We start from the raw sequence: 24,204 nt of genomic DNA on the forward strand, positions 1-24,204 counted from the left end.
TTTTGAACTGCTAGGTTGGCAAGAGCTGGGACTGAGCAACAGGAGCTCACCCCATTACGGGGATTCGAACCGCTGACCTTCTGATCAGCAAGCCCTAGGTTCTGTGGTTTAGACGACAGCGCTACCCACCATACCTAAACTCACCTACCTGTAATCAAATGCAATGGGACTTATTTTTGGGTACGTGCACTAGTCAATGGAAGCTGGCTGATTAGGGTGTGTGGACCACTGCCCTACCAACTTCAGTCTGTCTCCAGCCAGCCCCCAACTGATTCCTTACTTACAATCAGACCTGTCAACTGCTTCCTCCAAGGTCTCAAATGGACCTCCACCAGATTCTTGAGTAAGATGAGAGGCAAGGAGGAACAATGAGATACTCTCACTCGTTTCTAACTGCTAAAGTATCTATAGCAAGCCAGGAATTGTGCAACTGGACAATGTTGAAAAACAATGTTGAAGAATTGTTCCAAAGTGGCAACTGAAAAAGCACATCATACATTGGATTGTGTCAGGAGAGTGTTACATAACCAACAAGGATGGGCTGATTAGGGTGCATAGAACCAGTGAACAGAACAATAGATTTCAAACATGCAGACACCCAATATTTAGTTCCTGAGTTGATTTGGTGCTTATTCATTCTCCAATAATGTGTGCCAAACTGTAATTTAATCAAGAGACTGAAGCTCAGAGTTTGCCTCTGTCCTCCTGATAAACAAGAGCTAAAGCAGGAACCTGTTCCATAAATCTTATTTTTGTGTCTGTGTGTGCTGAAAGTGTAAGATTGAAGGTTAATTTACAAAAGGCAAGTTTAAACTACTAGTTGGGGCAAACAAAGACATAATTTTTACTTATTCTACACATCTCAATATGTGCAGCCAACAAAATGGCACACACTGTTAATATGTTTTATTGCTACCAACAAAAATCAGCTTATTACTTCTCTTTCTTAGTTATTTGAGCCAGCATGCATCACCTTACACTTAATTTTTTAATATATCATCTAAGATACAGTGTGCCTCAATGCTTTCTAATTTTAACTCATAAGACCCACAATAAATGTGATCTTTCTTTCTTTCTTTTTTAAACAACCCTGAGGTAACTGCCCTTTCTTCAGGCATAGAGTTCTCTATTGACAGACCTTTGAAGAGGTCCAGCTAGTGGACTTGGTGAGCAAGAGCAGCTGGATTAATGAGCTCATTATCATTCATTAAAGAGTGTTGTGTGGATGACTGCCTACTTTAATTAGTTTTATTACTGAAGGAAATTGCTTCATATGCCAAGCTCATCGACAAGCATGCCTGGAAAACATTAAAGTAGTAATCAGACGATACGAGGAACCGTTCATTAGTCTGTATGGCTAAAGGCACATATTACGGAGCAAGGATAGTATTTAAAAAGATGGACATGGCAGCATCTGACATAAAATAATTTATCACATCTAATAATTCTGCGATGAAATGGGCAGCAATGATTCTAAAGAAAAAGATTTAGTACAACAGAGGTGTTGATATGGCACAGAGACGGCACTTCCTGTAATTATGGCACACGCTGACAGTAATAGCTTCTGAAGGTTTAGCAGGTCAGATAATAAATCCTAATGCAAAGCATCCATGACTCAAATATTCTAACGAAAATGTTAATTAGTAACCGGAAGCTCTGCAAAAAATGTGTGAAGGCGCTTCCCATACCCCTCCTTCAGAGTTGCAAACAGTCGCCCACACAAACAGATACAAAGGTCTTCTTTAGAGCATGCTGAATCATTGAATTCTGTACTTGAAAAGGAGAATCAGATAAAGAGATATCACAATGAAAAAGTTTCAGAGGGCTGAAGAGGCAACAGCCTAGCAACCATGAACTAAAATAAGGAAAGGAGGCATTAAAGAAAAACCCCTGGTAACAAAAGTGTTTTTGTTTTTGTTTTGGCAATAAAATAAGCTATAGGTAATTACCATGATTTATATAAATTTATCACAAACTACATAAAATGTCTCAAAGTGACTTACAATTGTCAGAAACATACAAATGCAACAGTTTAAAGCAACAGCAAAAGAATAAGCAACACTATTTACTAAATGTGCTCATCCTGCAATATGAAAATAAAATAATGGCTCTTACCCTGCCCTACTTAAATATGAACACTACAACAGGCTAGGGCATCACCATACCATATGACCCCAATTAAAAACTAAATGTCTTGGTAAATAGGAACATCTTCATTTGGTGCCTAAACGTTTATAATGATGGATTCAGGCACATCTCTCCAAAAAGACCATTTTACTGTTATGGAAACACCACTGCAAAACAAACAAACAAAACAAAAAACCTGTTATTATGTTTCCACCCTCTATACCTCTTTTGGGAGGCCTCTGGTGATGAATGCAGGGTCTGGGTAGATTCATGTGGGGAGATGCAGTCGCTACACTATAGGTTAAAATCAGCATACTGAATTGAACTGAGTTCAGAATCCAGTTGACAGCCATTGAAGTCAGGCCAACATCAGTATAGTATGTCCTGGTCCCAGTTAGCAACGTACGTGATGAATTTTGCATTAGCTGCATTTTTTTGAACTTTCTACAAAGGCAGTCCTACATGTAACACATTGCAGTAATCTAGTCTAGAGGTTAAGAGCATAAACAGAAGCTAGGCTATCCCTGTCCAGAGAAAGTTGTAGCTGGGTAACCAGCTGAAGCGGAGGGAAGCCATCCCATGCCACCAAGACCACTTCTGCCTAGTGATAACAGTGCCCCCAAACAGTGTGCCCACTCAGTTAGGGAGAGTGCAACCCCATGAAGAACAGGTTGAACTGTACCTCACAAGAAAGAGACTTTGTAGTGATAGTAATTTGTCTTCAGTATTTGGTAATCAGAGGCACACTGTATAAGCAGAGTAACATACTGCTCAGTAAAAGAAATAGAATTGTTCTATGTCCCATATTAAAGGGAAGGGTTGCCATTTAGTGGTTAGAGAAATTGTTCTGCATGCATAAGGTCTCAGGTTCAACTGAGGGTATCTCTAGGTAGGGTTGTGAAACTCCTCTGTCTGCTGTCAGTGAGTGTTGACAATACTGAACTTGATGGATCAATAGTCTAACTTATTCCTATGTTCCTGTGAAATGCTGCTGCTTGTCTGAAATCTTTTATTTTACTTGTTCACAACATATTATGCCTTTCTACCAATTACTTCAATAGTTTCCACCCGTCTCCATCTTAAGATTCTTTACTAAAAATGACTCCACAGTCATCTCTGTTTTTGCTGTATCTGGACCCCTGTTTTGAAATGACACCTGACGCCTATATTTTCATTTGAGTGCCCCTTTATGGTACATCTTTCAACCTTTCCTTTCCTTTTCCCAGTTGAACCACCTTCCCCTTTGCTTCCTTCACTATGGTATCTTGTCTTTGTTTTCAAATTGAAATCCTGCAGGCACAGCCTGCTTTACTTTTAATTTTTGTACTGTGTTAACCACGTTAGGACCATGGACAATGGTGATGAGGTTTCATTTTTAGCCATCAGATCCTTGTGTGGCTTTCTGCTCCTCTGGAGAATGCTGTAATCACAGCTATGTTATCTTCTTTAGGTCCAGATGAGAAGGTAAGACACTTGCAAAACAGGGAAGCTTACAGTCAACTGATAGGGCACTCATCCAACTCATCATAGTGCAGTCTTATTATGCAGGCAACGTCTATTGAATTCGACATGATCCTTAAAACAGCTCATCCTCCGAAGACAAAGAAGATGAATTACTATTTCTTACGAGCTTCACTGCACTGGCTCCAAGTAGTTAGACTTCATAAATGTTTTATAACTTTATATTGTACCTATTTCAGTATCGATGGAATGGCAAATGAGTCACTATAAGTTACTGGAAGAATGTGTGCATATTGAGATGAAAATGGCATGAAGTATAACAAAACTTTCCTTGGATTTGATACAACAGAGAGATTCAACATTAAATCTAGATGGGGATTAGCATAGCATAGCAAAGCCATAATGTTTGTTTTTTAGTTTTGGGGTCAGGCCTTTAAAATTGAGTTAGTAATATGGCACAGAGATCTTCTGTTCAAATAGAAAAGACTGAAATCTTACCAATCCCAGTCAAAATAAATAAAAATTTCAGTGAAATTGGTCTAAAAAGCATGCCTAACTTTTGCTCATATAGAAAAATGTTATGAAATGAACAAATAAAACACTAGCAGCAAGAAAACTAGATGCGAAAAACAATATAGTGTATTCTACATGGATTTTCTTAGTGTGGTTCTCTGGGCATTCCAGGATTCTGTCAAGATAAACACAATAGCCAGGCAATCATTATGTGATAAACCCAGAGATTTGATCCTCCTTAACCTGAAATTGTAGCTTTCGTGGCAGGAATCAATATCAGCCAGAGGAATCTCACAGTTACAATGTAATATCTGTATTTATTTTGACCCTTTAAGTAACCCCTGAAGCAAAAGCAGGTGTTAGGTATAGTGTTAGACCAATATACAAAAAGAGTGTGATATAAATGGGAATTTGATATGTTCTCTTACTTCATAAAGCGGTGCAAGGGAATGGCTCTATCCTTTCTTCTTAAAAATCCATTGCCTTGAGTTTTCTCATTAAGAGGACTAGCAGCCTGATGTTTTTCTCCATGTTTGTTTTCTTTTTATTCCATGCTTTATTACATTGCAAACCTGCTGGAGTGCCCTTTTGTTTAAATCTGTGCTCACAGTGGAGGCTGGTATATTAGGACAAATGAGGCCTCCACCTGCCTGCCTTCTTTCTTACAACCAATTGAGGGGGAGGCACTGGCAGTCAGCTTCCTCCTCCTCAGTCTCACTGCTGCCCTTGTAGAACTCAGCAGGGAAAAGGATGGGCACAAAAATCTGAATTAGTTGGCTCTGCCTATTATTGGTTCCACTGGCCTCCTTACTAAGCCCAATGAGCAGCAGCCACCACTTTGTGATACATCACCTAGTTCATACTAGGTGTGAAGAAATTAAGATAATGGCAGCCGGTTGCAGGTATACAAATATTGTATTAAAACCTAAGCAGTACCCTGAAAAGTTCATATGACCATGTTTGTGGTCTGGAGGGACCTCTGTGTGGAAGCTGGGCAATGCCATGTGCTGCCATCACCAGAGAAATGGGCATGAGGAGGCTAAGCTGGGCAGGCTTAATAATTACAAGAAGCTGCTTTATACTGAGTCAGACCATTGGTCCATCTAACTTAGTACTGTCTGCACTGATTGGCAGCAGCTCTCCAGGATTCCCAACAGGGACCTCTGCCAGCCCTACTTGGAGATGCAGAGATTGAAACTGGGAACTTCCGTATGCAAAGTATGAGTCACAGTTCCTTCATGGTGACAAGCAGGTGAGCCGGTGAACCATAATGTAAGTATGGGCAGGTATGGACACTCATGATAGCAGTTTGGTCTTTACTCAAGAGAATAGTTGTAGAGACTGAGCAGCCTGACCAGAAACAAGGTTTCATACTGCCAGGTGAAATCTCATTGGCCTCTTATGTCACCTGCTAAGCCGCTGAGCTTACTCATCGCAACAACAATGATAGGGGTTTTAACACATACTTCATGGATCAATGCCTTGTCGTGGCGAAGGGGCTTGAATAACTCAGAGAAGCTATGAGCTATGCCATGCAGGGCCACCCAAGATGGACAGGTCATAGTGGAGAGTTTTGACTAAACGTGATCCACCTGGAGAAGGAACTGGCAAGCCACTCCAGTATCCCTGCCAAGAAAACTCCATGGACAAAGACAACAGGCATATAAAAGTTATGACGCTGGAAGATGAGCCCCTCAGGTCGGAAGGCGTCCAACATGCTACTGAGGAAGAGCGGAGGACAAGTACAAGTAGATTCAGAGCTGATGAAGTGGCTGGGCCAAAGCCGAAAGGACGCTCAGTTGCGGATATGCCTGGAAGCGAAAGGAAAGTCCGATGCTGTAAAGAAAAATATTGCATAGGAACCTGGAATGTAAGAACCATGAATGGAGGTAAGCTGGATGTGGTCAAAAATGAGATGACAAGAATAAATATCGACATCCTGGGCATCAGTGAACTAAAATGGAAGGGAATGGGCGAATTCAGTTCGGGTGACTATCATATCTACTACTGTGGGCAAGAATCCCGTAGTAGAAATGGAGTGGCCCTCATAGTCAACAAAAGAGTGGCAAAAGCTGTAATGGGATGCAATCTCAAAAATGACAGAATGATCTCGATACGAATCCAAGGCAGACCTTTTAACATCACAGTAATCCAAGTTTATGCACCAACTACCGGAGCTGAAGAAAGTGAAATTGACCAATTCTATGAAGACCTACAACACCTTCTAGAAATGACACCAAAGAAGGATGTTCTTCTCATTACAGGGGATTGGAATGCTAAAGTAGGGAATCAAGAGATAAAAGGAACAACTGGCAAGTTTGGCCTGGGAGTTCAAAATGAAGCAGGGCAAAGGCTAATAGAGTTCTGTCAAGAGAACAAGCTGGTCATCACAAACACTCTCTTCCAACAACACAAGAGACGACTCTACACATGGATATCACCAAATGGGCAGCATCGAAATCAGATTGATTATATTCTCTGCAGCCAAAGATGGAGAAGCTCTATACAATCAGCAAAAACAAGACCTGGAGCTGACTGTAACTCAGATCATCAGCTTCTTATAGCAAAATTCCAGCTTAAACTGAAGAAAGTAGGAAAAACCACTGGGCCAGTAAGATACAATCTGAATCAAATCCCTTATGAATACACAGTGGAAGTGAGGAACAGGTTTAAGGATTTAGATTTGGTGGACAGAGTGCCTGAAGAACTATGGATGGAGGCTCGTAACATTATACAGGAGGCAGCAACGAAAACCATCCCAAGGAAAAGGAAATGCAAGAAAGCAAAATGGCTGTCCAACGAGGCCTTACAAATAGCGGAGGAGAGGAGGCAAGCAAAATGCAAGGGAGAAAGGGAAAGATACAGGAAACTGAATGCAGATTTCCAAAAAACAGCAAGGAGAGACAAGAGGGTCTTCTTAAATGAGCAATGCAAAGAAATAGAGGAAAACAATAGAATGGGGAAAACCAGAGATCTGTTCAAGAAAATTGGAGACATGAAAGGAACATTTCGTACAAAGATTACCATAATCAAGGACAAAAGTGGTAAGGACCTAACAGAAGCAGAAGACATCAAGAAGAGGCGGCAAGAATACACAGAGGAATAATATCAGAAAGATATGGAGGTTTCGTACACCCCAGGTAGTGTGGTTGCTGACCTTGAGCCAGACATCTTGGAGAGTGAAGTCAAATGGGCCTTAGAAAGCACTGCTAATAACAAGGCCAGTGGAAGTGATGATATTCCAGCTGAACTATTTAAAATTTTAAAAGATGATGCTGTTAAGGTGCTACACCCAATATGCCCGCAAGTTTGGAAAACTCAGCAATGGCCAGAGGATTGGAGAAGATCAGTCTACATCCCAATTCCAAAGAAGGGCAGTGCCAAAGAATGCTCCAACTACCGCACAATTGCGCTCATTTCACACGCTAGCAAGGTTATGCTTAAAATTCTACAAGGCAGGCTTAAGCAGTATGTGGACCGAGAACTCCCAGAAGTGCAAGCTGGATTTCGAAAGGGCAGAGGAACCAGAGACCAAATAGCAAACATGCGCTGGATTATGGAGAAAGCTAGAGAGTTCCAGAAAAACATCTACTTCTGCTTCATTGACTATGCAAAAGCCTTTGACTGTGTTGACCACAGCAAACTATGGCAAGTTCTTAAAGAAATGGGAGTGCCTGATCACCTCATCTGTCTCCTGAGAAATCTCTATGTGGGACAAGAAGCTACAGTTAGAACTGGATATGGAACAACTGAGTGGTTCAAAATTGGGAAAGGAGTACGACAAGGTTGTATATTGTCTCCCTGCTTATTTAACTTATATGCAGAATTCATCATGCGAAAGGCTGGACTAGATGAATCCCAAGCCGGAATTAAGATTGCCGGAAGAAATATCAACAACCTCAGATATGCAGATGACACAACCTTGATGGCAGAAAGCGAGGAGGAATTAAAGAACCTTTTAATGAGGGTGAAAGAGGAGAGCGCAAAATATGGTCTGAAGCTCAACATCAAAAAAACCAAGATCATGGCCACTGGTCCCATCACCTCCTGGCAAATAGAAGGGGAAGAAATGGAGGCAGTGAGAGATTTCACCTTCTTGGGCTCCTTGATCACTGCAGATGGTGACAGGAGTCCCGAAATTAAAAGACGCCTGCTTCTTGGGAGAAAAGCAATGACAAACCTAGACAGCATCTTAAAAAGCAGAGACATCACCTTGCCGACAAAGGTCCGTATAGTTAAAGCTATGGTTTTCCCAGTAGTGATGTATGGAAGTGAGAGCTGGACCATAAAGAAGGCTGATCGCCGAAGAATTGATGCTTTTGAATTGTGGTGCTGGAGGAGACTCTTGGAGAGTCCCATGGACTGCAAGAAGATCAAACCTATCCATTCTTAAGGAAATCAGCCCTGAGTGCTCCCTGGAAGGACAGATCGTGAAGCTGAGGCTCCAATACTTTGGCCACCTCATGAGAAGAGAAGAATCCTTGGAAAAGACCCTGATGTTGGGAAAGACTGAGGGCACTAGGAGAAGGGGACGTCAGAGGACAAGATGGTTGGACAGTGTTCTCGAAGCTACGAACATGAGTTTGACTAAACTGTGGGAGGCAGTGCAAGACAGGAGTGCCTGGCGTGCTATGGTCCATGGGGTCACGAAGAGTCGGACACGACTAAATGACTAAACAACAACAACAGTCCCTTCTGGCTGTTGTAACCTGTCCTGTGAATGTTTGTCCCCTAAAAGCCAGGATATAAATAACTTAAATAAATGTTACTGCCCTCCATAATGGCGCAGAATATATGATAGAACAGCTACACACACACACACATTATTACATTTTGAAGACCCATTCACACAGTAGTTTAAATATCGATTAAAATAAATGTTAGCATGTTTCAAAACTGCCTGCAGTGGCAAGCATATGAAGATTGCAGCAGATTGATTTTACTAGTGAAAATAAAGGTGGTCATGTTGTTCATCAAATATTTATCTTGTCCCATAGGAGCTTCCTTCTTTTGGCAGCCATTGTCATGCATTGGCCTGACAGATGCATAATGTCATAACCATCTAATTACTTTGGGAAGACTATTAAATATGACGTCAAAATCTGTTTAAATAATTCTGCTGCTGTTTTAATGAACTTGGACTAGACATCTTCCTGAAACCAGCAGGGAAGCTCTTAATCCCATTTGCATGTTCCTCAAAACTCCCATCCTTAAGATAAAATCATCAATGGCTGATGAAGATGACAGGATTATTGCAACTGCTACTCCCTGTTTGACATAGATAATAAGTGCAGGAAATGAACCTTCCATTCATGTATTAACTGCCTAACAGTTGCAGTGATTCAGAAGACTGATAGATGCCATGACTTCACAGGATCACACAACAATGAACACAGAAAGTATCACAAAGATCACAAAGTTTATCTAATCAACACCATTTATCAAGAGGGACTTATCCATCCTCTTCTTTTAAAATGGAATAATGAATCTAAAACATGAGGGCAGTAGTAACATTTTTTTAAACTGTGACAGATGAAGTGTTGTGGAGGGTATGTGTATTTCAGGAAACCCTGGGGAATACATTCAAGTGAGATTTAGGTCACTGAGGGCTGGGCTGTGTGTGTGTTTTGCTCTTGCCAGAACAGTGACCCGAAGTAGGGTTCTACAGTACTTAACTTTGTTTCATGTGAACAACTGCAACATATCCACGCACACATGTTTGACCAGCTTTTGTCTCTTCTGTTTTATGATAAGCCTATTAATTTACATAAGGCGGCACATCTAAAGGCAGTGTGAAGTTCATGAAAACAATTCCAGATCTGTACTAACCTCCCATTAATTGAGGAGCAGCTTTCATGTTTTAGAGGAGAACCTGAAGGGCAGCTTATTTCTTAGGTCAACTAAATGGCAGAGGGTATGGCGTCACCATTCCCATAACAGAGTGATTACATTGCTAGATGGAAATTGATTTAGTTTTTGTAGCATCAAATATGAAATCAAGACTCTCTGAACCAGATAGCATGATCGAAAACCCCACAGGTATCCTTATGCAATACAACCACCACAGAACCGTTCCTAACACCATAATCACTGGGAAAGCTTTTGTACATGTTGGCCCTGCAAGAGGACATTTATTACACACTAATTTACACAAAACTCAAGGGGCTGGGTAGCTGTGCTAGCAGGAATCAGCACAATGGGGCTTCTCCGCCTTTCATCCCCAGGGCCACTCCACTCATGTAGCAAGGTGAGGCAATGGCCTCGGGTGGCAGAATATACACAGGCAGGGGGTCCCAATGTTGGTCTTTATTCCCCATTGTTCTTGGTGTCACTCTTTACTCCCCCCTTCTTCCTGGTGGGGAGGAGGGCACCATTTTGTGGTTCTCCTCAGGTGCCAAAATGTTTTTGGCTGACCCTGCTCCTCCCATTGTGCACCCCTCCTTAAATCTCTGCGAGATCAGGAAAATCCTCAGCTAAGTGTGCAGAGGGAGGTGAACAGAGATCATTCCATCAGGTAAATGCTTGTGCTGATAGAGCAATCTTCTTAGTGCTACTTTGAAGTCTATCCAATACAGTATGTCATTTTTTTACAGAAAGGATGCAATCCCATGGTCCACAGAACAGTATACCAGGGGCAAGAGTATATAATGGATCTCCTTCTCTCCCTGCAAAGAGGGAAGTCCACTCTCACAAGCTTTGCCTTGCAGGTGTGGAAACTTTGATTGCCCTTGTCACTCTATCATAGGTGGTAATTGTGAAAAGGGGGCATCCCAGAATGGATCGGTGGACTCCTTGGGTATGTCAGATCCCAAACCCTCCTGCTGTTGGGGGTGGGTGGGTTGCAGTATGTCAATACTTAAGATGGAATACTTGTTTCCCCTCCATACACCCACACACCACAAATCTGCTGTAACTGGTTGAGATTGGCAGGGCTATAGATTTAGCAGTTCCTGCACCTCATATTCTCTCTCCCCTTCCCCTGCTGTAGGACTGCTCTGCTACCAATATAAAGTCCCTGCATTAACATGCATACAGGTAGAAACTTATAAGCAACCTTCCACACCTCAAATATATATATTAACAACCAATTTCTTCTCTTGCATTTTTAACCTTAAAAAAAAAAAACCTGCCATGGATCTTATTGTACAGAATACAGCACATTTTTATTCAAAGGCCAATTTATGTATCTATTAGTAAGAACAGGAACCATGTTGAAACACACACACACACACACACACACACACACACACACACACACACACGAGAGAGAGAGAGAGAGAGAGAGAGAGAGAGAGAGAGAGAGAGAGAGAGAGAGAGAGAAGCCCTCACAATAGTTGCTGGAAAACTGCCAGAAGTATACAAACCCTTGGGGCAATGGGAAGGCTCTAGGGGCTTGATGACAAATCTCCCTTGATACCTGAAAAAAAAGGTTTCCCAGGGTGCCAGTGGATAGCTTAGAACAGTCTGTTTCCTCTCTCCTGAGAACTCAGTACAAAAGAATGCCACAGAGCTCCCTTGTTCCAGATAATAGCACCCTTAGAGAATTGCTATAGCAGTAATTTACTCCTTTACTCCTTCCCTTATTCACAGACAAAAGCTTTTTGTGGAGTACTCTCATGGTGAAAATGGGCAATGGTGATATTCCCAATGGGTTTTGGTGTGGAACAAAAGCCACCTTTCCTAACAGAAGCAAGTGCCTCAGCTTGCTCTTTCCAATCATTAGCGCAATAGCATGGTGTTGTCCCCTTTCCACCCATAAACTAGAAAAGCAAGACCAGCACACACTTTGCTGTTTTTAGGAATCTCTAGACTCAAAGATGATAGCTGAGTGTTTCCCAGAGGGAAGATGAACTGATGTCTCTGCTTTCATTCTAAAAGCAGATAAAAATGTTTTGCTTTGCATTTGGTAGCTTTAAAAAAAGGGTGGGGGGGTTCTAATCTTAATTTTAATTTTTGCTTTTAGATTCTTATATTGTTCACTGCTTGGGTAAGTTTTCATTAAACAGTTGTATTACAGAGTTATATTCAACTAAGATTTACTCAGAGTAGGTTGAGTGAAATTGATGGACCTAAGTTAGCCATGGCCATTATTTCAATGGTGTAAAAATTAGCTGAATACAACAACAACAACAACAACAACAACAACAACAACAACAACAACAACAACAACAACAACAACAACATAATTAAGTTCCCTTCAAAATTCATCCAAAGTTTTGTGTCAGAAGAGACCCCCCAATTATTTAAAAGTTTAGGCAAAATTTCTGTATCAAGTCAGTAATTTCCAACATTAACACTACCAACAGCATACTCAGGAAAACAATAGTTTATATTTTTATCTTATGGTCCCTTTAGACCAGGCATCCCCAAACTTCGGCCCTCCAGATGTTTTGGACTACAATTCCCATCATCCCTGACCACTGGTCCTGTTAGCTAGGGATCATGGGAGTTGTAGGCCAAAACATCTGGAGGGCCGCAGCTTGGGGATGCCTGCTTTAGACATTACTATTCCAAAATGTGAGTAGGTTAGGTAGGGAAAATTTAAAAAGAAAAAAGAAACAGCCACAATATCAGAATCAGAGAGGAGGTGGTTGGTTCTTCTTGTCTCCATTTTACATTCATTAGTTCTGCTTGCCTATAATCAACTTTATTATTCCTTTTTTTTTTTCTTATGCAAAACGTCACTTAAGGCAGTGCTTTCTGGATTCATTGAAGCTGTCAGCCAGTCATGATTCCTCATATGCATGAAATTAAGTAGAACTAAAACATCATGTTACCCATAATATAAGCTGTCAGTCTGCTGAAAGCTCCGTTATCTTCAGGATTGAGGGAGACTGATTATAAGATGGAGCTGGCATAGAGATGATACATCAGACCTCTCCTTTATAAAAGTAAAAATCCAACAGTATGCCAATGCACCTGTTCCTAGCCAGGGGTTGCCAATGTGGTGCCCTCCAGGTATTGTTGGACTGGAACTCACAGCAGCCCCCAATAAGCATATCCAAAGGTCAGGAAAGTTGAAGGTTGTAGTCCAACAACATATATAAACACCAGGTAACTTAATTTTGGTCACAGCCCCATGCTTGCTATTTATTGCAGAGTTGCATCACTCTTGTATAACCATAAAGCAAGCTGTTCTTGCTTCTAGCCTTCAGGAGGTTTATTCAACCTAATAGGACCTACCTTGTACCAGAGCTGAAAAATGCATTAATCTGTTGAACCTCCCATTATGCCTTGATCCATCTCTGCCACTAGAGGCCCAAGTGACCTCTCCCATTCATCTTACTACGTTCCACATCAACTCCCTGTCACTCACTCAGGCAAGCTCTTGTGTGAATAAGGCAATTATACCACTTCTAGCCTGCCGCACATGTAAACCTGTCCTCCAGTTCCCGCACTCTCACATCAGGAAGCAATAGTCTGTGGGGGTTAGAAAAGAAAGGAAGCCTTGCTGTCACTGCTCCATGGAGTGTCCATGGCTCACTGGCTGAAGTCAATTAGTCTTGGAAACCATGTCCCCTCTCACAGGGCAGATGTTACCATTTTTCTTTTCCCTGTTCTTGGGGTTCCTCTGCCCACCAGTCCCAGCTGCTTTTGCACAAGGGAAGCTTCACTTCATGGGGCCAGAACCAGCACGGGGCACACTCCATCACAGGAAGCTGACTGGCTGATCAGCATCCCAGAGCTTACTAGCTGACATCATTTGGTCCTGTTTTCCAGCCACACACCCCTTTCCCTCTCTCACTGCTGTTCCTGGAAAAGCAAGCACCCAGAATTCTCAGGAACCAGCGAGAATCAATGTTGCCATGTCATTCTTCACATCCCCAGGGCTCATCTGCCCACTATTCATGGCTGTTTTTACTCCCAATTTTCTAAGAAGCATCTCATTTGTTATTTATCTATTATTAAATTTATATCCCTCCCTTCATCCTGAACTAGGTGCCCAGGGCGGCAAACACACAGGAGAGGAAACAATTAAAACATCTAAAAGCATCTAAATCTAAACTATCTATACTTTAAAAAATAATCAATATTCATGTTGAATAACCAACCTGTTAGTGCACTAGTTTGTTTATTTTTAAAGGCGGATAATAGTGCTTCATTTTTATTCAAGGACACGGCAAAAACCTCAAGAAAGCATGATCTTCAAGGCAAAAGAGTGGCAGGCACTTGCAGAGTAAATAAATATGGATGCTGATCAACTTCCCGCCTCAAAATTTATATGCTGAAATCATCTGCATGGTTAGTATGCACCCAGCATCTCTAATATCTGCAGTGCTTATCTAGAAAGCTGAAGTGACAGCTTCATAATATTCAGTAATTTTTTCCCAATTAATTCCCATTTACACCAAGGACCTCTCTGAATGAGAGGCACAGACTGCTTTATAAAGAGATAAAATCCAATAATAATTTCATTTTAATTTATGGAAAGATAATTCTGTTTGTCTTGTCATGATAACAAATTACCTTTTTCATTTTTTTGCAAACAAATTTTCCATTCATCCTCGTACGGCAGGGATGGCAAAAGAAAACAATAAAGCTACTGATGATTCCCAATCCAGACTGGAAAGGCAAGCACAGGATAATGATTGATGATGAAACTGGGATTGAGGAAAGCCAAATGTATATTAACCATAATATGCTGAAGTTCATAAATCAGAAGCAGGCAGGCAGAAACAATATTTGGCTCTTCTCTCTTATTATGCCACCTCTGTTGTGGGCCCTTGGTTTCCTGCCCACCTATTGCCATGTGCATGCTGATCTTTATTTTACTAATTCCTCTATGTTCTAAAATACAAAAGTTGTAATGCAGAGTTTATGATATAAAGTGGAATTACATTTCTGCTCCTTTCTCCCACATCCTTCTTAAGAAGTAAGTCTTGAACAGTCAACGAAACCAAAACAAGACCAACAGAAACCACATTTCTCCAAATTTCAGGACATCTGAGAATGCATACAAAAGGAAGGTGACTTTTTCATTTTATATACCAACCTCAGGGAGACCTGTCCTAAAGTTGTGCACAGGTGGTATATTCTACCCACATATCTTAGTATGGTGCCTAGAACATGGGCAGAACAATCCGACTGAGTCAGGAAATGGAGAATCAAATGCTGACAAACTACCAAGTATCAAAACCCTGCTGAGCTCACAATAGCAGGCAAGTGGGTCAACGTGCCTTCGGCCCCCTCCATCTTTGTTGGAAATGGGCAGGGAGGGGGGCCTGGTGTGCATCACACATCACAGCTTCAACAGCCGACTCCCTCAGAGTGCTCAGCCTTCTCCACATGATGCTATGTAGATTTTTAGGAGCCATTTTGTTTTTATGTTTGTAAGTTGTGCCAAAGTTCCTGGGCCAGAGAAGCACCAACAGTGGACATTGTCATAGCTGCAGGTAGGAGACTTGTGAGGTCAGACCCCACACCTTCAGCAGGAGAGTTCCCACCTCATTTTTTTTTAAAAAAAATCCTATCGCTTCTGTGACACACTCCTGGGGACTATAGGAATGCATCCTGTATACTGCACTGGAAAGGGGTGTGTGTGTGTGTGTGTGTGTGTGTGTGTGTGTGTGTGAGAGAGAGAGAGAGAGAGAGAGAGAGAGAGACTCTGAGTGCAGAGAATCTACCAACAGGGTCCCCTCTGCCAATCTTAGCACCCAAGAGGGTCTGTAGGGAAAGTGGATCTTTGGCACTACTAAGACACCACCACCACGGGAACACTGCATACTATATCAGGAGATGATATCATACATGGCTGTTACAGCCACAGTCTGTTATGCTAGATGCAGGAAATAATTTTCTGTCGGCTTCTGAATGGGAAAATAAACTGCTTGACAGTGATGTCAAAACTTACTAATTATATTCAAGGCAAAGAAAGAGAACAAAAAGTATTTTTTTAAAAAGAAAGAAAGAAAATTGGTCTACTTTTATTGATTACTGGAGAAAGTCAGACTATTCTGACTTTATGTATGCCTTTCATTTATTGTAATACCTTGTTCAGGAAAAATCATGTGTGTGTATGTGTGGTGTTGTAACACTGTAATCACCTGATACAGAAAAAAAACAAGTTTAATATTATGCTCTCTGTCTGCAATTAATGTACCAAGAATGCACTGCATTGTTTTTGTACATTCGCATTATGCACTGATAAGACAGACTTTCAGCTGATGTAGGATGAAAGCAATAAAAAAATTTCCCACAACTAAATTCTACTGAAATCACTTCATTTTCTTAAGCTAGCCATCCCCAACCTGGTGCCTCCCTGCTATCTGGGACTACAACTCCAAGGTGTTAACTGGGGCTGATGGGATTTGTCATCCAAAATAGCAGGAAGGCACCATGTTGGTAAACATTCAACTATACACTTTAAATCCATTGATTTCAATGGTACATACGGCTAATTAATGTTAAGTATTCTTTCTTTTTGAAACCTAATGGGTAAGATAATATTTACCCCAGTTTACAGTTTCCTTATCTAGACAGTTTTTTATTTGATTAGAATTCCTCGTTGAGTCTATTTTAGTGGAAACATGGGTAAACATTTCTCATCTGAAATGTTTCTGAAATGTATCTGAAGAAGTGTGCACGCACATGAAAGCACATACCAATGACAAACTTAGTTGGTCTCTAAGCTGCTATTGGAAGGAATTTTTTTTTTTGTTTCGACTACGGCAGACCAACACGGCTACCTACCTGTAACTATTTCTCAAACCAACAAACATATTATGAATCGTTTCCCTTTTGATGGGAAAGATTCTTTCCAAATGGATAGTGTAGTCCAGGGTCTAGACTACTACAAGTGATCCTGGCTGCTAGATTATTCTTTTCAGAAGTTGCTATTTGAAGCTGGTAACCTGGTTACAACAGCCACAAAGACAGAATCTAGTGGGGATCTCCTTGATGAAAGAGAGCTTTATCAGCAGACTTCCACACTTTTTCTAAGCATTATCTCCTTTTATTAATTGTGCTGTTTCTCATTTGGGGGATTAGTATCACCACAGCTAAATACTGAGGCGAGAACAGAGTAACTAAACTTAGCAAAAACTGGAAAGAATGACCAATTCCCCCAAATTATTATAAATCAGAAAAAGCTTTGTCAATTTCAATAACAATTTGGTAAATAAAGCTAATAATCATTGAAGTACTAAACCAGCCTTGGCCACTGTAACCTCTGAAAAACCAACATCAGAATCTGGTGGTACATCAGCCCAGGACTTGACTGGCTCCTCTTTCTGTGACTCTGAACTTGAGGCCATGATCCATAGTAGCTTGTGTTTTGTTTGTTGTTAAAGGACTTCTGTCAACTAACTTATTGTGTATGTGTGTATACAATATTGATGGACCAGGAGACATTGATAGCTTGATGAAGATGTCAACCTAGTGTGTGGTGGCTGTGAAAAAGGCAAATTCCATGCTAGGGTCATTAAGAAAGGAATGGGCAATATAACTTCCAATATCACATTTATGTTACACAAATCTATGGTGCAACTGCATTTGAAGTACTGTGTACAGTTCTGATTGACTCGCCTCAAAAACGGTAAGTGGGAGGCCGAGTCTTCAGTCTCTATTTGCTGCTGCTGCTAATTATGTACACTGTGACATTCCCCCCACCATTGTTTTCTTATTTTTACTACCACCTGAAGTCACAGAAAAAATGATCTGCTAATTCATTCAATAAAGTTTTAGCCCAGCTGGCACCTCTTGCACTGAGCTAGGGATGGAGCCGCCTCTGACTGCTCCCCAAACTGTTCTCATATCATTTTTTTTAAAATCTCTCAGACTGAGTGTCAAAAACAATGCCACATAAAAAGCCTGAAGGACCCCCTATAGATGGCAGCTGGGTATGCAGCAACACTGAGGATGTTATGAGCTGCTGAGGAAATGGCACAGTAGGAGGCACAGTGGTGATTTTAATTCCAAATTTCCTGTGATTGAGTCCTCAGGCCTAATGTGCAAGAGCAACAGCTTTAGTGCTATTCATAGATATGAAAGCTGACCTTTGTCCCTCTATGCCTCAGCCGCACATTTGCTCTGTACATTTTATATCAGGAGCAAGCTATTTAACCCACCTCCTAATGCCATATGTACCTTTCTTCTTTTAGAGAGGGAAAGGCCATTTATCTGCTCACAGACTCACCCCAGGACCTGCTGAGGTGGGACAGACCCAGCCCCAAAATCAATGTATCAGGTTCCTACCAAATCTTAATCAATATGCTGTAAAAAGTTTGAACAGGTTTTCTTGTAAGGAAAAAACAACAACAAGTAATGTATGAAAGAAAGAGTAAATAACACACACACACACACACACACACACACACACACACACACTTCTCTCTCCTTGGATTTCAGATATGATGTCCCAGAATTCACATGTTCTATGAATCCAATACTGCCTGTCCATATAAGCTTTATTAGAAAGCCTGGTCATCTGTGATGAGGTTAGTTTGTACAGGTAAAGGTAAAGGTCAGTCTAGTTAAGTCTAGTTGAATTCGACTATGGCGCTCATCTCTGCTTTCAGACCAAGGAAGTCAGTGTTTGTCTGCAGTTAGCTTTTCTGGGTCATGTGGCCAGCATGACTAACTGCTTCTGATGCAACAGGACACTGTGATGGAAGCCAGAGCACACAGAAACACTACCTTCCCACAGCAGCAGTACCTATTTATCTACTCACGCTGGTGTGCTTTCGAACTGCTAGGTTGGCAGGAGCTGGAACAGAGCAACAGGAGCTCATCTTGTCACACAGATTCAGACTGCTGACCTTACGATTGGCAAGCCCAGAAGGCTTGGTGGTTTAGACCACAGCACCACATTTGTACAGCAAACACATTGAAAGGGCACCCCATTTCTTTAAGTCAGAACTGATATTCCAAAGAGACAACTATAACTTATTTCAAATTCAAAAGTAAACCACAGTTTACTATCCCACAGAGGCCCAATTTGTCTACCTATTGTTAAGTGACAATTGCTTTTCTCAGAACTGCCCAAAACAAATCAAATTAAACATCTAAACATTACTGCTCACTTCATAGGAAGTTGGGAAGTATGATTATCAAATTGGCCAGAGTAATACATTCCCTGTCATCACAAACCACTATTATAGACTGACAGTATTTGGAAAGGGTTATTGCATATGAAATCACTCACTCACGTTACTGCTGAAACAATGTTGCTCTCTCCTGGAGCAAGTCAGCAAGCAATAACAGAAAGGGTTGCATTTTATATTACTTTTATTTCCCTTCAATGATGCTGGCTGGAAGTTGCACATGAATCTCCCCTGAGCCTGACCCTCAATGTTAACATGAGTTCCACAGGAAAGCTAGAAGTCTTTCTTTCAAAAGCCAAAACAAATGTATCCCTGATTTTATTTGTAATATCCTTTTTTTTAAAAAAAAAAAAAACGGCCATACAACAATGTGTCTCTGTATGCCTACACACAGTTGTCATATGTCTTCTCAGTTTTCTTCAAATGAACAGATGCCAACAAATCACCACCTTCTCACAAGTTATTCTTTATATAAAGTCACTCTTTAAATAAATTCATGACATTGACTGGAGGACCATAGTTGAGATGAAGCCAAACAAACATACAGAAGACATGCCACCTTGAGTTCCATGATGGAAGAATGGAGGGATAAGGGAAACCTAGGTTGTACATACATGCATACTATGTGCCTGTCAGATACAGTATCTAGGTTCAGGTGGTAAGGTCCATGCCCCAATGGCTGGAAAGGCAACAAGTACCATAAAACTGAGAGTATAAAAAAGCAGCCATCCAGAAGAATCAGTGTCAAATTCCCAAAGGGGCAACTTAGAGCAGGGATGGGGAATCTGTGGCTCCCTGGATGTTGTTGTCCTTCAACTCTTATTGGTGCTAGTCAACATGAGCAATTGTCAGGGAAGATGAAAGCTGTAGTCCAACACCATCTGGAGGACCACAGATTCTCTAGTCTAGTCTGCCACCAATAAGTTATCCAGAACCTGGAGTGACAGAGAGCTAGTGTAGCATAATGATTAGAGTGTTGAGCTAGGACCTACGAGAGCAGGGTTCAAATCCCTACTCAGTCATGAAGTCATTATCTCTTAGGTTGTTGTGAGAATGAAATGGGGAGGAGGAGAACCGTGTACACCACCTTGAAATCCTTGGGAGGATAAAGGTGGTATATAAATGTAAGGACTAAATAAATAATAATAAATAAAGAGGACTGTGGTCTATAAGGTTAGTACTTGACTTGAACCACTTGCAATCCCCATCTGCAGGCAGCAACCCTGGTGCCAGAGAGAATAGAGAGAAATGTCACCAGGGTGATAGAAGTACTTTTGGATAGTATGATGGCTTCAGCAGATGTCATAAAATATTAATTGTGGGCCATGCATTATGCCATGTTCGCCTAACATGCCCTATTGACAAAGTGGAGACATAACCCAGGGCTGTTTGGCTGGTCAGGAAGAATAAAGGTTTTTGATTAGGATGTCTCTGCTCACACAGTAGTTTTACAAGGTGCAGCTATTCCTGTAGATAAGAGAAGCAGCTTCCTCTCTGGATGTAGAGAAGGATACATGCCCCATCACAACAGCTATACACACACCCATCTGCTTGCTGAGCAGGCAAACAGGAGTTTCAAAAGATGCCGATACATACTGATTAAAAGCAAACATAAGGAAATTGAGATAGTTGTTGTTGTTTATTTATCAAGGAAACAAAAGGGTATTTCCTGGAGTCTTGGCAAAACAGGGCTTAAAGTTTTGCCTAACATTAATGTCTCACCAAGAGTGCAAGTCTGCTTTCAGCATATCCCTTGCTGTTCTGTATATCAGTCAACTCCTCATGATTTTTGCAAACATGCAATTATAGCCAGGGTACTTAGAAGCATGCACCTGTTTAAGTCAAATACCGCAAGTATCATTGACTCTGTGATGAAACATATTTACCTTGAATGGCAACGGTTCTTCAGTAAGTGGGCTGACAGGAAGCGAGTTGGTACTGCTTGCAGGACTCATATCTGCACTCTACAAGAAAATAAAAATAAAATCTAGATTAGCCTGTGACAAATCCACTGTTTAAGTGCTTGGTGTAGCTGTGGTACTTTGACCAGGAGAGCACCCCATCTATTACAATGAAGAGAAAACAAATAATGATACAAAAAACTGTAACTGAAGCAAGCATTCTACTTTGAGCATTTTTCTTGTGCATTTTAACACCATCTGGAGTAGCAAACAATGAGCAACACAATCCTAACCATATCAACTCAGAAGTAAGTCCTATATTGAATTCAATGGGTCTCGCTCCCACTTAAGTAGGGTTATGACTGCAGGCTAAGATCTTCAAAGCACAAGCTAATAAGCACCTTTAGCAAACACAATAGAAACAGTTTGTTTCCCTTAATGGTCCCTGCCCCAGGCAATCACCTCATCAGGAAGCTAGCCTGGCTTATAAATGTATTTTAACACTTGCTGGATCCAAGGGTTGGAAGGGTCTTGACAAACAGTTTACTCCACCCCCACCCCACCTCATAACAATATAACATAAAAAAATAAATGTAATATATGGAATGAGGGCAAACTTCAGGATCCTGCTTATTACTTGTGGGGGTATAAGGCGGATGACTGATAAGCATCAGGCCTTATGTTTAATTTATACCCTAGCTGGCAGTGTCAAGCACAAGATGTGGATGGTAGATCACACACACTGGACAATCTATTTGAGTGTATCAGCAGTTCCCCCCTCTTTCAGAAAATATAAACCAAGGATGGGAAGCCTGTGCCCCTGCAGTGGTTGCTGGACTCCAGCTCCCACTATGCCCAGCCAGCATAGTCAAAGGTCAGGAATTATGGGAGTTGTATGTAGGGACGCGGGTGGCGCTGTGGGTTAAACCACAGAGCCTAGGGCTTGCTGATCAGAAGGTCGGTGGTTCGAATCCCCGCAACAGGGTGAGCTCCCATTGCTCGGTCCCAGCTCCTGCCAACCTAGCAGTTTGAAAGCACGTCAAAGTGCAAGTAGATAAATAGGTACCGCTACAGCGGGAAGGTAAACGACGTTTCTGTGTGCTGCTCTGGTTCACTAGAAGCGGCTTTGTCATGCTGGCCACATGACCTGGAAGCTGTACGCCAGCTCCCTCGGCCAATAACGCGAGATGAGCGCGCAACCCCAGAGTCGGTCACGACTGGACCTAATGGTCAGGGGTCCCTTTACCTTTACCTTATGTAGTCCAGTAACAACTGGAGGGTCACAGGTTCGGCATCCCTGATGTAAACTGTACGTGAAAACTGATTGCCTCTCGATCCAACTCATAAAACTGGAATGTTCAAGCTGTGACCCTATTTTTCTAAACAGAGAGGGCACGACAGCCACCCTAGATAATTGTACTATAAAATATGTGCAGTCTTGTGAACATCACTCCCAAAGATAGAGCCAATTTTGTTTGTGGTAACTGCTTTCCAACAAAGAGACTACAGTGCTATGATAGCTGCCAGACACCAACTTCCCTCAAGATTGCCATCAAAAATTATTGATCCAAGAAGTTAATACTGGCAGAAAATATCTTCAGTGGATATTAGAACCAAGAGAACAAATAAATCCTGATAACTAAAGAAAGGAGAAGACAATCTGTGTATTTTATAGCTATTTAAAGAGAGGAAGTGCATTTTCAACTTATTTTCAGGGTGATTGCTTCAACTATATTGTTGGTCATTTAGTTCAATGTAAGTTCACAGCCTGGAAGTTGAGTACAGCAAGCAGATGGGATATGACTGAATAAATATTTCTGAATTTTAGACTATTTAAAGAACAGTAAAAGAGCCAGTCACAATTCTCTTGTATTCTTGTGGCACATATTTATTTTAGTGCAGGCAGAAATCCTCTCATTTGTATACCAAGTTTTGCATGGGCTTTTTGGGGTAGTTAGGAAGTGGGGTCGTGTTTAAATGTATCAGTGAAAATAGAACATCTGTTGAGTACTAGGATCTGATCAATGGTAACTTATAACCATACTGATCTTGATAAGAATTTCTTTATGAAAGCTTATGGGACAACTCCACAGTAAATACCTTAAGGTTTGCAAAGTGATGCACTTGTTAATAAAACACTACACAGAAAATGATTTGTGATATCTATTCATTTTATATGCACAATATGCTACAGAAGGATCTGGGCAATGGCCAATAAAATTGTAAGTTGCCCAATATTCACAGAGAAGGGTGCTATCCATAGCCTGGTGCAAGAACCTTTCATTCTGTGCAGGAGCTAAATATCACGTGCAAATGTCTAACATGCTGACATTCATTGAGAACATATTTAAGTAATACAAAATTCAGACTTGAAACCTCCATAGCTAAATAAGTTAAAATGACCTGTCAAAAGTGGTTCCATACTGAAATTACAAAAGTCCTTTGGAGAGTAGATGAAGCAGTGAGAATAATTGCAGTCACAACATTTAAAACGTGCAAAATGGCTTATTAAAAGCTTTAGTGAAATACATGGCAACCTCAGCAAGTTAATTCTGTTTTGAATAACCTCTACTCTACATTTCTTTCTTGTCTTAAAAGGCAGGGACATTACTCCTGGAAACAGAAATATGTAAGAAGTTCATTCCCGAACTTCAAAAATGAAAACAGGAGAAAATGTATGTATTATATACATGAGTGCATGCCTACACATAAATTTGCAGTACAGCAGTGTGGTAGAAAGGTAAACACAGAGTAATATATAGAGATATATAATTATAGATATACAGAGAGACAGAGTACAAGAGCACAGAAATACACACACCAGGTATTCTGGAATGTGCTATGAAATTTCTATCCGAATGCAAGATTTTCAGTACTGATTCTTACTCAAAAGTATATTGCACTTATTTCAATAGGATTCTTTCCCATATACCAGTATATACCTTTTCACAATGCAGCATGAAACTTGCAACGTTTTTGTAGTCCCAGGGGCCCAGACACCTCAAAGTTTAGGGCAGCTGCTCCTCGCCAATGAAATGAAAACCACCAGGCACACAGATTGCAGTCACTTTTCCACTTCCCACGTAAACAGAGAAGGCCTGCTTACCATGGAGGAAGGAGATAACCTACCAGTTCCTTTATCCTCCCTCAGTATGCCACTG

General features: G+C 41.1%; 1 protein-coding gene across 2 annotated transcripts in view; it reads right to left on the reverse strand.

The window, feature by feature from the left end:
* CCSER1 (coiled-coil serine rich protein 1) overlaps positions 1–24,204 on the reverse strand; it is a 702,960-nt gene that overhangs the window by 349,562 nt on the left and 329,194 nt on the right. For both annotated transcript variants that reach the window (XM_035113300.3, XM_035113302.3), the window contains exon 7: positions 21,029–21,106. In XM_035113300.3, coding sequence (XP_034969191.3) covers positions 21,029–21,106 — 78 coding nt within the window. The remainder of the gene's footprint in view (positions 1–21,028; positions 21,107–24,204) is intronic.

Source organism: Zootoca vivipara, chromosome Z1, assembly GCF_965207765.1.
Source record: "Zootoca vivipara chromosome Z1, rZooViv2.hap1.1, whole genome shotgun sequence".
NCBI classification, from domain to species: domain Eukaryota; kingdom Metazoa; phylum Chordata; class Lepidosauria; order Squamata; family Lacertidae; genus Zootoca; species Zootoca vivipara.